General features: G+C 39.9%; 1 protein-coding gene across 1 annotated transcript; it reads right to left on the bottom strand.

The window, feature by feature from the left end:
- Positions 1–107: 107 nt before the first annotated feature.
- Positions 108–13,280, bottom strand: parp10 (poly(ADP-ribose) polymerase family member 10). Its single transcript, XM_061092894.1, has 11 exons — positions 13,215–13,280; positions 10,363–10,538; positions 9,369–9,611; positions 9,044–9,274; positions 7,942–8,963; positions 5,664–5,876; positions 3,952–4,051; positions 2,930–3,877; positions 1,996–2,129; positions 1,744–1,918; positions 108–1,652 (listed from the first exon to the last, which is right to left on the bottom strand). The coding sequence occupies exons 2-11, from the start codon at positions 10,535–10,537 to the stop codon at positions 1,354–1,356; spliced, it is 3,540 nt and encodes a 1,179-aa protein (XP_060948877.1). The 5' UTR covers position 10,538; positions 13,215–13,280; the 3' UTR covers positions 108–1,353.
- Positions 13,281–14,875: the final 1,595 nt, after the last annotated feature.

Raw genomic sequence — 14,875 nt, 5'->3', positions numbered from 1 at the left:
CACACCAGTGTTTGATTCCACAGAACACTTCCATGAAACTCATTGTTTCTTATTGTAAGAAGCAAAGGTGGGGGGGGGGGACAAGAATGTGACAATGAAGCATCATCTCATTGTGCACATTACAGAAAAGGTTTATTTGGATGATTTTGTTGTATTAAAATAACAATCCACATTCCTTACAAAGTAAGAATGCACAGCAGGCGTGAGAGGTGCGCACAACGTAAAATCTACAGTAGCTGCGCGGGAAAAAAATAAAAAAATAAAACATGAATAATTAATCCAAGGGACATTTAGGATGACTTTACGAGGATTACCTTCATGGTTATAAAGGCCTAATTTAAAAAATGTTGTTACTGTAACTGTGTTTAGGAGCCATTCTCAGCGCTAATTTAACTATTATCATGGTCGGAGGAGGAAACGCAGAACTAGGACACTAGTTACTGCAACTGAAACTTGAAGCAAATATAGAGGGAGTCAGTTTAAGACTATCACAATCTAATTGGTCAAAAAGTTCACATTAATCTTTCGTAGAAAGAATTCGACAGCAGCTATTCCAAATCAACTCTGTCAGTTATATTTACATTCATACAATTTCTTGTATTGATAAACACAGAGAACAGATTAATTATGGTTGATTTTAAAACCACATAAACAGAAGAGTAAATGTTGTCGTGTACAAAATGAACAGTTAAAGTCAGACCAATTTTAAAGGTTCAGTTTGTAAAATTTAATGAAATCTAGTGGTGAAGTTGCATGTTGCAGCTGAATACCCCTCACATCACACTCCCCTTCCAAACCTAAAACGAGAACATGTGGCAGCTTTCAGCTGTCCTAAAAACTCAAAGTTGTTTAGTTTGTCCAGTTTGGCCTCTGTAGAGTTGCATGTAAATATAAAGTATTTAAATATAAAGGCCCCATTCTAGGCTAAAGAAAACAACAATTCGTACAATTTAGGTGAAACACACTGGTGAAAACATCACCAGGTATATTTCATATTCAATTTCTGCTAACTAAATCTTACAAACTGAACTTTAAGTCCTCGCTCCTTAATGTGAAAAAACGGAATGTTTTAAGTTGCTAAATTAAAATGTTATATTTTTTGAGTTCCGCGGCTTGTGTTTCTCCTGATCAGACGTGACTTAACTGAAAGAACTGAAAGTAGATCAACTGATGCAACAGTCAGCATAGTGATTCATACATTTGCATAATCAAAAAATAAACGGTACACTCTAGCACATTAGCCCCTTATGAAGCATTCACACTTTTTTAATCAAGGCAAAACATGAAAATGAAAACAAAAAGCAGTCTCTTCTTCACATCTTTTGCTTGTTATCAAACAGCTGATGCGTTTCCTCAGCGGCGGACATTCTCGCACGTAATGAGGTATTCCGGAAAAGCCTGCGTATCGTTGAAGATGACAAACATCGACGGAGTGGTGAGGTTGTCGGTCACGCTGTCGTATCTGAGGGGAATATCGTCGCTCTCCTTCAACGGGGTGGTCTTCATTGTATGGCAACCTTTAGTGTAGTCCCCCGTTAGAACCTTCGACACGAAAATAAACTTGTGTCCGTCTTTGTTTGGGGGTGAATATCGATCCTCAACTGACAACACTGAGTTGACAGCAAAGTACACCCCCTGACCGTAGACGGTGGCTGTGAGAGGAAACCAGGATGTCAGAGATTAATAAAATACATCAGACAAACTGTGTCAGAAAGCAAAACAGAGTTAATAAACAAAGCATACCATTCTTTCCACAGAAGCTTCTGTTGAATCCATGAACACATATCTCCTTCACGCTGTCCTCACTTGTGCCATGGTAAAGAGTCCGTTCTACTTCTGGGGAGGTGGCCCGCTGCACTATGCTCGCCTTCTTCAGCTTGAACTGATTGTAGAGCAGGCGATTCGTGAGCTTCTCCACCTGGAGAAAAAAAAACGTCCAGGTTATTAGTGACACGCCAACTCATTTGTTTAAACACGCGTGGGGTATATTCTCACATGTATGATTCTGATCTTGCTATGGAATCCATGGATGGTCTCGTAGAAGTTCTTCACCACATTCTGAAATTCATCCGATTCCTCATCGACTTTGTAGGATTCAGGCATGCCTGACATCAGAGAATATTCCTCTTCTGTAACAAAGGAATCAAATTTTACAGTAGTTTTAGTTTCTTCTACCCCCTTAAATAATTTATAGACACAGACAAGATTATCAGATAGTATGCAAGTATGTCAATGAAAAGTACTGCTTTGTAGATAAGTAATAAGCACAAATATACTAAAAAATAAAAAGTAGCTGAAGTCTTATAGCCAGCAAACTAAAGCAATGGAATTACCGTATATAGGCTACCAAAAGCTAATGTAGTCATTTCAACTTTTCAATAATCCAACGTGTCCTGAACCTATGGAACAGCCATGGTTCTGCAGTGACTGAGTGAGTGAGAGTATTGCCCATCAGCTGAAGTTCATTACATTTAATATAACTACAGTACTTTCTTTTATAAAAGTAGTCATACAGTATGAAGCTGTGCATACTGTGCTCCTGCAAATATTTCACAATAAAAACCTTTTAAAAACAAATGAATAGATTCAGTTTGGAATTTTTTCTGACTATTTTACTGTGAACTGTGTGCAGAAAACGGGAACAATATTCAGCTAGACTTTGTATGTTTAGAAGAGCAGCCCGGCTGATATCTATGATTGGGTGAAATCTGGTGCAGCTTGATTGAATTTAAGGAGACTGATGGGATTTGGTGGAGGTATGCCCTCTACTGAGTGACATTCTAGTCACGCCTGTAAAGTATGTTATGAAGGTAGAAGCATGGTATCAGTGTTAGCTAGCTATGCTACATTTTGTCACTTGTGGGGAACAATTCAGAAAGCATAATTTTTCAAAATACTGAAAGCACAAGACAACTTAAGTTCCATTTACCTGCTAAATCCTCTCGCCCATAAATGAGCAGTTTCCTTGAGATTTTCACTGTTTGCTCTGAAGCTATGTTGCATTCCTTCATCTTTCCAAAGTCGATAACGTGGGGCTGATTGTCCAGTAAGATGTCAAGTTTTTTCAGCTTCATCCCCCAGGCGTTCTCGATGAATACTGTGGCATCATCTGAGTATGGAGTTGTGTCTGAGGAGGCTTGATCATGTACCACCCACTGCACAGTCCTCAGGATTTCCTGCCTGGGTACAGAATTGTCGACCTTCTCCAGAAGCAGCTTCACATCCCCCACTCCAGCAGGCTGAAAGTGCTTGAATCCAGAAACCGTGATTATGGTCCCCTGAACTTGGATCTCGACTGAATGCTTCCTCTTGATCATCTCCAAACACTTCCAGTGGTACTCAGACATGTTCCCTATGCTCCTGTTCTCAAGTTTCTCCTCCATCTGTTTCTGAGAGACCCTCTTCCCAAAGGCGATTTCCACTCGAGTCAGATCAGAGATATAACCTGCAAACACAACTAACTGGATGGTGTTGGCTGACTCTATGGTGTCCTGTAAAGCCTCATTCATGTCCTTCTTCTGATGATTCAATTTGGGTTGGGGGCTCCTTTCAGCACCACTAGAGGAGGCTTCAGGGACGATCATGTTCCTGGACAGCTCTATGGCTTTTTGCAGCTGTTCCTCATAATCATCCGGGTAAAACTGACTTGACTCCATTGAGTACTGGATGGCTAAAGACATCTGGGCTTCCTCTTTCAGATCATGAGAAAGACCCTTGGCTAACCCACTCGCATCGTTTCCTTCTGCGGACGACTGGGAAGCATCTGCGGCCATCGTCGGCTCCTGTGCTGTGTACAGGTCTACGTCATCCATGTCTGAATTCTCTTCATCTGTTTTATCAATGGCCGAGCAGATTTTCTTTGCCTCCTCTAAAAGGTCTACAAAGAAGCAACCAGAGTGTTTGAAACTGCACAGGAATATGGGAAGTTATATTATAAAAGACAGACGTTACCTTCGTCTTGAGTTTGCAGTGAATGTGCTTGTAACTCATCCACAGACCCTCTCTGAAAGTTTCTGTGGGACATCATCTGCCATGCAGCATCAAAAATGTCCTGGAATACAACATAATTATGTGAATGCTGCAGAACAACCTGAATTACCTAAATATTTATGCTGAATATCTGATTCTGACTTAATGTTGCACTAAATATACATTATATAATTTATTGAAAATACTTTTGCTGAATGTTTCTTATTAGTTTTCTTTCATAATAGAAACAAAAGGGAGGAAACACATTGTGTGCTACATTTTGGACTCATGGAGAGTAATTAAACAGAATAATGGAAGGATTTGGTATTTTTGCAAAAGGTCATCTGCTTAAAAAAATCTTTGGTGAATAACGTGCTGCTGAAACAGAGACAGAATAAACTTGTTTTGTTAATTTCTTGTAAGAACTTTTCATGTATGGCTTTATATAGCAACACATTGTCACTAAAGGATTACATTGAAATTTAAAGAAATGCATATTGGTTCGCTGAATTTGTAACATAGGACTGGGCAATAAAACAACATTGATAAGTTAATATATTATTATTTTAAGCCATAGCGATATAACAAATGTTTAATACATATCGATCAGTGATGGATGTAAGAGTTTATTTTCTTCGTTACTGAACCTAAAAACATTTTTCATGTATCTGTATTTCACTCGAGTAGATTTATATTCGGTACTTTTCACTTTTACTCCAATACATTAGAAAGTACCTGTACTTTCTACTAGACTACATTATTTACAATGCACTTTGTTACTTGTTTACATTGTTTTTATAATTTTTTTTAAAGTAAGCATTAATTAGAGGCGAGTTGGTCCACTGATCCAATCAGATCGGACAGGTAACATCAGACCTCCTGCAGCAGCAGCACTCACTGGGGAAGAAACACCGCCAAGACTCATAAGCCATAATGATGTAATAGACCATTGCATTATGGAATAGGATACACTCACTCATTACTTTAAAAGCAACTAAATACTTTTATTTAACAAGAAAAGTTCAACTTTTGAGTACTTCCTGCATCACTGACATTGATACATTGCTTATGCCTTGTTCAAGTACAGTGAGGATGCATTGATTCAGACTAGGAGAAAAATCGTTTGTTGGATTTAAATAGAGCTTTTGGGGGCCTATGTTGAGTTAAGGGGGTAAAACAACTACAGGGATTTATATACTGATATATTCAGTTTATTCAGTTAATTTAGACTGTTGGTCCATACTAATATGTGTTTAGTTGTTTCCATCGTTTAGAGACTATAATTGAAAAATAACCTGGTAGCTACATTTGGTAGAAACTAGGGTTGTGCAGTAGAATATCAATAATTACCGTAACATCGTATAAATCAATAGCTATACAATATAATACAGTATATACAAAAGTATTGATGTATTGCCGTACAAGCACAGTGCTGAGGTTTAACAAATCTATGATCTACCTCAGATTTTATAATTTGTTTTTGGTGTTTATCAAATATTTGCCATTCTCTGTTAAATTTAAACACACAATTCAGGAGCAAGAAAATCAGTCTTTAAAATTTAGAGAAATAATAATGTGAAATTTTTTGTGATAACTAGGGAATGTGAAAGAATAGAGCTGCATTTCATAGCTTCAAAAACACAGGAGAACGCAGAGGCTGACAAAACTTTAGCTCAGTTGCATCATTATATTACCTGGCACGGCATGGGAACCCAGGGCGTGCACTGTGGGCTGATGTACACCTCAAACTTTTTCTCCATTTCCTTCAGAAGGCTCTGACAATCTGCTTCATGTAAAAACCTGGTAATTCCTGGAGCTTTTATTGGGATGGCTTTGGTACAGATGGAGGAGACCATGCCTTGCAACACCTCCTCAGCCATTTGGCAAGTGGCAGGATGGCCACAAATCTGTCAGGTATGAAACAGAAACTGCTTTACAAATGCAAGAAGCTTAAGAGGATTCAAACCAAATAAACATTCAATCACCAATGATATTAACACCACTGCCGTCCAAAATCTCTAATGATACATGTTAGGGTTGAATGGAATCTGCGATCGCTGCTGGTCAGATCGATCAGCGATTGATAATGGATTTGCCAATATTAGGACTATATTTTGCTTGTTTTCCCATTCCCATTTAGAATTATGAGTTTTGCACACATTCAAACGAACTGTGCCATAAATAAGCATACACTGTCTGCACTGACACGGATTGAGGCCACACTGTGGTGGAAATGTTTTCAATTAATAGACAATAAAAAATATTGCGCCCAGCACACTAGGCAAAGTGGGATTAAATGTCCATTAAATGCGCAGGGAGCCGGACTGTGCGCATTAGGCATTATTCGGGTGACAGGAATCACTTGGCGCATCTGGTAACAGGGAAAGATTGAGATGCACTGGGTATGTTAGCGGCAGGGATTGACTAAATAAACCATACATTGTTTTGAAATTCCCGTATCCTTCCCTTGAATGATCTCTATCTTTCACCCATTCCAAAAAATATTTAATTTCTTAGGATAAACTTCGGAAAGCTTAAAAGTATAACACTATTCTGATTATCCCAGTAGGCTTCATCTCAATCTTTACTTGTTTTCAGATGCGCCAGGAACCATAGGGCCTACTGCGCAGTTAGGCTCCCTGTGCACTGGACATTCAACCGCTCTTTTCATGGTGTGCTGTGGCGCACAACAAGAGGGCACATCATTTGAATTGTCTAGTAATTATAAATGTTTCTGCCCCTGTGTGTCAAACTAAAGATGATTAAATGAAACTTTTCATCTCTCATCCAAGAGGCTTCCAAGCTAAAAGTTCGCCAGATCTGGCTATTTATGAACAGATTCATAACTTGACCTCAACTTATTACCCCCCCACAGATTCACCTCTTTGGTTGATTTGTTTGGGGCAATTTTGTGGACGAGCTACACATGTCTAGTGTGATATAAACACCCATTAGACAATCTGAGCTCTGCAGACTTCTTGTCCCTGATACTCATTTAACCTAAAATGGGATTTACAAGCTTTTAATTTGCAAAGCCATTTAAAGGGATAGTTCACAGAAAATTCACTCATTATTCTAGTCACAACTATGCCGCTGGAGAGTGATTGAGTCCACAAACCACTTCAGGAGTCTCAGGGGTAAACAGCGTTGCAGCCAAAGTGTCTTCTTCTTCAGACGTAATAAAACATGCCTCCATACTGCTCATGTGGGTTCATCCAAGCGTCCGCAAGCCCCGACATTCACATTTGTCTCGAAATGGCATTAACACCATGTTTTGAGCCTCTACTGGAAGAAGCAATGCTTGCGGATGTAACATGCACCACGTGCGTGCCCTTGGGCGGGAGTTTGTGTGCAAATGAAGCCGCTTCGAGTCGAATATGAATGTCGGGGATTGAGGACACTTGGGTGACAGGCCCAAGCGCAGTATGGAGACATGTTGTGTTTTTTTTCTGTTTTATTATGTCTTAAGTTGGGATCCCATTTACTTAAATTGTATTGGATTAGGCTTCAACGCTGTTTACCCTTGCTTTGTGGACTCAAACACTACAATTTTTCCTGTGGTGCGATTAATATACAAAGTGTATGCAAAGACTATGCAAAGAAATTATGCAAATAGTCGAAACTTTAAAATGTTTAAACTTGATCAAAAAATGTGCATGATGGTGTCACGGGAAAAAACCTGTGACACCAAAAAAGAGATCATATTCACTTGATGTCACAGAGAACTTAGAAATGTAGGAAAAACTTTTTGTCACACAGATGATTATAAAATACCACTTCTAAACGGATGTAACCAAAAAGGGAAGGGCTTGGAGAAAAGTCAACAAAACAATAGGAATTCCAGGTCTGATCTACAGAGAAAAGCTGCTCTGTTGAACAGATTCAGCACTGAATATTTACAACTAAGTAAGTATGTACTACTTACTACTAAGTAAGTCAATGTTAATGTTATTATCCTGATGAACAACATACCTTTAAACCACAGACGTCTTCGGCTTCTAGCGGAAAGATAGAAACTTGGTCCATGTCAGCCAACAGCTGATGACAATGGTTTTGGATGTATTTCAGTGCACCTGGCTTCATAGTGATCACTGTCTCCCTTTCAATGGGGGTAGAAAGAAATTGCAGGATTGCAGCTCGCTTCTCGATCTCCATCCCTTTCAGTGTCAACACATCAATATTCCCGCTTTGCTCTGACTCCTTAACAGAGGAGAAATCCAGGGCCTGCAGGAACTCCGACCACTCTCTGCAATATAACATGCATTCATATTCGATGCCATACGGCATGCTGAAGTGACACATCTGGGACGTCAAAAAGTTACACGCCTGGTCAGCCGAGTTCTGGGACAGTGATGTTACCACAACATTAGAATCCAATACAGAGTAAATGGTGGGTGAAATGGTTTGATTGATGGTTTGTAGCAGTCGATCTTTTACTTCTTTTTTTGCAAGGAACTGAGCCTTTTCCTGCTCGAGGATGAAAATAGTTTCACCCATATTGCCGAGAAAGTCCATAATGGTTTGTTTTATCTGATCCAACTTTTGATTGTCACTTCCTTCAATGAGAATGCCGTCGTCTTTTACCTCGATGGTAAAATCTGGGTGAGCCTTGACAATGTCCTGTGAAAGGGGGCTAAGTTTAAACAAAGCTAATTTCACTCGGTCAGCAGAAGCGATATTGCTCGATAGTGTTACCACATCCTCAGGTTTGTCATCTATAGCTTCCTCAGGTTTGTCATCTATAGCTTCCTCTGCTGTGTCCTGTACCACCGCAGCAAGAAGCTCAGAGGTTCGCTCAGAAGAAGACTGACTGTCACCGTTGGTCTGCATCTGAATATCACCCAGGTCCTCCGAGTTTCCCTCAGTCATATGTTGGCTTCCACTTCCAGCGTTCTGTGATGTTGCTTCTGTCGGTTGAAGGAAGTCGAAGTACGGCCTCACTAAGAGTTCAGCACCCTCCAGTCTGTGTTCTTGATCCAGGACAGGACCCAAAGCTGTGACAAGAAATACAGTTTGTTTGTTTGGTTGTTGAGGAAACTGCAACAGCATGCGCTTTAACGGCCCAAACACTTACCTTCGTGGTTGAAGAAAGACACCTTTGCTGTGCCCTCCGATAGCATGGTGACGTCCCTCACCCTTTGATCGCCACCTCGGTTGCTCTCAAAGTAAAGCAGGAGCAGGTCTTGCGTGGTGCCAGGGTGCAGCTTCTCCACTAAAACAGAGTCTGTTTGCTCAGTCTGCTCGAGTGTTACCGTAGCCCCATCCAGTGTCCTCCTGGAGACCCTCCCAGAGAGGGCTTGGAAATCTGTTTGATAAAAACATACACATGAAAATGACAATTTGAACATTTGGACAGATGTAAAAAAACATAATTTATCATCTGTGGGCGTTTTATAGACCTTTATCCAGGGGTTGTTTGAGGTGAATGAGGATAAAATCTCTCCCCGATAAGGGATACAGTGTGTAGTCATTCACATTCAACCCCATCATGTTCTCCACATAGAGCTCTATCATCTCACGGTCGGTGTTGGGGTTTATCCCCCGCAGCAACAGTCTGCATTGGTCCTTTGCGGCAGGCTTTCTCACGCTCAGCTCAACATTATGCAGAACGTGGTTCCCTTTAGACAGCACATTGGCTGCAGCTGTCAATATGATCAGAGCAGAAATAAGGGAATTAGCATTCGGCATATAAATCACACACTAGAATAGCACTCAGTCCGACAGACCCATTAAATTCAATGGAGCTGCTCCAAATTTCACACTCATACATGTACATACAAGTCCCCAAAATATACTATTGTTTTTCATTAAGATCTCTGCATGTTTACGTTGTGCCCCTGCTTCCTACTCTCAATGGATTTGACACATCATGTTGTGTATGAATTGAGAGAGAATCCGCTTCACTACCCATATCATATAAACAATTTTACGAGGTGTGGCGCCCTTTCCTGACAATTGAAAAAACCCTACATTCATTTTTAAGTAGCTGCCTTTTCTCTTCTCTTTTTCACCTTATTCCTTGTCTTATTTATTTGTTCATTGTTATTTTATTCTCATTATTTCCTGACTAATCTTTTTTATGTTGCCATTAAGGTATAATCAATACATTTCCCCTGCTTTGTTGTCAAAACTTTAACTTGTTTATCCAAAGTCTAGGTTGTCGTGGTTGTTTGAATGTGTGGTTGCTCTCAGTTTAACTTGGAGATACTCTGAGTGTTGTTCATAAAAAAAAAAAATACACTGTTGACAATCAATTAAAAAGGATCTTGAGAAATTTACATGTCAGGATAAAGAAATTTGGATAAAGAACATGAACATTTTGACAGCAGCTAATTTCAAAGGCAAACAAATCACATATATATTACCGTAGATGAATATACATTTTCTACTTGCCTTCTGCGTCTTCAAACACCAATGTGGCACGGTCGCCCTTTTTCTCCACGGAGACGATTGGGCCTCCCCCCGAGCGGCGCCTATTCTCAAAGTACAGATACAGCAGCTCCTCGTCCACTCCTTCAGGCAGCAGCAGCACCTCCACCGTCCTCTCCTCCACGCTTTCAGCTTGCATCCTGAAAACAGCACAAACGTAAACCCCGCTCTTAATCTGTCAGTGTTCCAGTTCATTGTTTTCTAAATGTGAAACCTGACTTGAAGGTTTTTCTACACAAGATGTTACTTTGCTTTTCGAGGAATATTCTATAATGTAAATGAATCAGTTGTTCATATAACAATATGTGTCAAAAACATTCCAAACAAGAAAATTTGAGGATTTTTGTTGGGTAAAACATGAAAGAAAATGTTTTCTTAATAAAACAATCACAGGCTTTCCTTTTACAATGTCATTTAGAATTTTTAAATATAATTACACTTTTGCAACTTTTTTTGCAACTCAATGTTAACATATACAAACATACACACAAAATTACAGGTTGGTGGACGTTTGCCCTGTGATGGACTACTGACCTGCCCAGGAAGTACCCGGACTCTAACTCATGGAGTGTTTTTTGTCTGATGACTAAGCTATTATGTCCATGTGATACAAACAACAGTTAAATGAAAATGCATGGCCCGAGCAAATGCATTTTGAAGCATTGCATGCGTTTTGCCTTTTGCCTGAAAAAAATAAATAATGATTTAGGAGTTATGACAACATCGTCTCCTTTGGCGAAGGTCACACGGTTTGAGGAAATGTCCCAATTCTGAGAGAGGGAGAGAGAGAGACGTCACCTTTGAAAGGCATAAAGATTCCTTTAAACTATGACCACTGACACTGCAGGAGTGGAGTTATTTGTTTACGGCTCAGCATCAAAGGATTCATGGTCCATGTATGTCCGAGATGTTTTAATGGCGTGTAATCAAACTTTGACGCCACTCCACGGTCAAGCCGTGTGACTAAAAATCGATCTTTGAGTTAGTTTATATCTCCATCTTGTTGCGATGATCTCAATTTGAAGTTGATCTGATGTAAGCCCTGGTACAAGTACCCCAAAGTAAAAATGTGGAATATGGCCACTAAATGCAAAATAACAGGCTTCCTGTTGCGTTTTTCATCGGTCAATGTGAACTCGTTCCAGGCTTCTCGGGGGGCACACCTGAGCCATTTTGCAACGCCCATTGAAAATTCCTCCAGAATAAGTAAATTGTCACCACTTTCTAGTTTTCTGCAAATGTTGGTAAGAATTTGAGCATGTTAAAGCCCTCAAAAAGCCAATTCATTTGCCTGAAAAAAAAAAATCCTTACAATTTCACTGTCTGTCAGTGCATGTCAGTGATCGGGCCCTCATGTCAGACTGGTTGTAAGGGAGAGGAGAGAAGAAGTTGATGTCAGATGAGGTCAACATCACCGAGACGTTCATTAAACATCATGGGAAATAATTAAGAGTGTGTATGGATCATTTTTTCTAATGGAGGAACATCGAAGGTTTGGTTATTTCCAATTATCATCACTGAGTCTCCTCATTTCTAAACTGCTGTGATCGACTATGAGAGTAAAAACATCACTGCTAGGAACCCTGTTGGGAATCAAAGAACGATTGTTGAATTCAAATGAGGCTGTAATAATAATAGGCTTCACGCTTGGGAGGTGTATTGCCCGAGGAAGTGCACTGTTGAGTTTGTTGGGATTTGGACACACTATACGTTGACTATTAATACAATTTGAATAAACTGGCCACCAGCACTCTGGAGCAGTCGGTGGGGGTGGGACAGGGTGTGTCCTGCTTGGGCAATTTTTCTTCAAAGTAAAAGCACAACGTTCATTGTGTTGCAGCAATGCTTTATATCGAGCTGAATTAGACAAAAATTTGCTTAGAAGAATTGTGAACATTGGTCTGAAGACTGTGTCCGTTGCTTCAAAGACCGCTGAAGCAGCTGACATGCGTTGTATAACAAATAACAGAGCTCTAAAGTAAATGGAACAGACTTATCTATACAAGCCTCACAAGCAATGAGATTGATAGATTGCAGATAAAACAGATAGGATGAACGCAAAGTCTGCACCTGCCTGTTGACTGCACACAAACAATTTAAAGTGACATTAAATCAATAAGTAGCTCCAGAGCATTAACACGGGACAAGAAACATATTCAACACTGCATTAGCTATTAAATTATATTAACGTTTGTCTTATTTAACTTGCTAATGTGAGCTAATAGAAAACTTTGATCGCACCCCCAGGTGTTCAGGTATTCTCGTGTCTTCAGGTATGTGTCCAGGATATGGCGTTTACTTACATGCAAAAAAAACCCCACAACCTGCATACTCCCCAAACCTGATCACAGCCAGGATACTTGCTTTTACGTTTTTGATGACACTAACTGTACATAATCCTTTTACTGAGCAAATCTTATAGTGCTAATATGCTGCTCGTGCAAACTTTAAGCCACACATGGGGTACAATGTTTTCTTCACTAACGAGTGGGGACAGTAAAGTGGGCTCGTCGTGCTTATGGCCTACACAGTAGTGTAGTAGTGCTGCTGCCTGACAGGAAGCTCGGCTACAGTGTGTCCGGAACCAGATTCACTTCAGGAAACATTGAAGCTAACAGGGTTTAGACTCCGGCCCCCAGTTTGTTGTTGTCTCTCCTGCGCAGCTCCACACAAGTTCACGTCGGTCGCAGCTCTGTCAGTCCGAGTAGAAAGTGAAACCAAGAGCCACAGCTGCCATGAAGGCACCCGAGCGGAGACATTGGTTTATTTCGCATCGATAGAAGCGGGAGAATAGAGGAGAGAGGCTCTGAACTCACCTGAGCTACAGAGAACACATCAAACAGCTCGTGAACTCGTCACTTCGGAAGGTTCGTCCGCAGACACACGACTTCCTGGTTTGTGCTGCGCGTTCGCGGTTGTGACGACTTCTGCCTGCGCGCCGAGAAGCGGGAGCGCGCACAGCTTCAACGGAATGACGCGCCTAGAAGGGAGCGTCTTTCATCTCTTTGATCTCGTAATCTGCTTAAAAACTATATGATCTCGTTTGTTTGTGTTTATTAATTATGATAAATTATACGATGCCTGTTTCAGGAATGTTTAGAGTCATCAGTGATTGATTAGTCTGGTCAGTCAATATTTCTGAGTTTGTTGGTGTTAAAATGTCAAACGTGAGCTGAAACACATGTTTTCTTACCACACTTGGATATAAGTGTCGTTATTTAGTGTTGAAGAGCTGAATGTGTGGCTCCATCTGCAGAACTGCTGCCATGTACTACTGCCCAGTTCAACCTGACATGTATATAGTCCAGTCAAACATCTGGGGTGTATATGCCTATAGAAATAGAGTTGCATTGTGAATGCATTAGTTGGCAGCTGAGTATTTGATTAATTTGCAATTTTCAGACTATTGTTAGTCATAAAGATTCTGGATGAACAACCGGATGAGGAAAATGAGAAGGCATTTCTTGGTCTCGCATCTGAGTCAGAAATCTCTGATGATATGCCCTTCTTTTTTGGCAATTTGTCTTCAAAGCAAAAGCACAGTTTGTTTTGGTATGTGCTTTATAATGAGTTAAATTGCAGAGCTTTTATTTTGAAAGGTTGTGAATTTCAGTGTGAAGACGGTGTTGATTTACCTCTAAAATAGCTGGCATGCAAATGTATTAAACAGCAGTTCAGGAAATCATTCAAATGTTACACTTGAACAGTAATAACGCAAATTAAGTTTCACTTTATGTAAAACATTGACTATACAATGTCAAACCAGATAGAATGAAAACAAAATTTTGAAATTTCAATCTGGACCAAAGACTGGCCACAGTGTCCACCACAAAAACAATGTAGAACTGTTTGAGGAGGACTCACAAGAATTATTCAGAAGGAATAATTCCACTGGTTTAAGTTTGTACTTTGAACGGTCAGGGTCTTAAAAAAGGGTTTCAAAGTTTAAATGCTATTATTACAGAATGTGAGTGCTGACTCAGCAACCTCACTAATTACAATCATTGGTGAAAATGAACGAGTTTCGTCCACAGCAGCCACAAAAAACCTGTACTGTGAAGCCGAGTCGTGAAAAGTGAAAAAATAATGTGTAGAAGCATTAAGGGCCAGTGCTTCAGGGATAACAACTGTAGCTTGGATAATCTCATTTAATCTTCAGAAGGCTACACAATTTTTTTTAAAACATCATCCTGTTGAAACATAGTGAACCATTTATCATTTATACCATACATTAGATCCGAATTGCCTGTGGTTATGATGTGATACCATCAGGGTGTGTGACGTAATTATGTTGATTCTTTATGCAAAACACTGACTTTTTTTAATCAAATGAAAAACTGCTGGTATTGACACACTTTCATCACATCTATTAATTTAAGGCTGTAATGGTAGAATGAACACACGTATTACTGACAACCACAAAGAGAAGAGGACTCACTAAGACTAAGTCAATCTGATTGACAATGTTCCTGATTTC

This window comes from Limanda limanda, chromosome 19, assembly GCF_963576545.1.
Source record: "Limanda limanda chromosome 19, fLimLim1.1, whole genome shotgun sequence".
In the NCBI taxonomy this organism is placed as follows: Eukaryota; Metazoa; Chordata; class Actinopteri; order Pleuronectiformes; family Pleuronectidae; genus Limanda; species Limanda limanda.
Note: the sequence above shows the minus strand (reverse complement) of the source record. Positions and strands in the feature narration are given on the sequence as shown.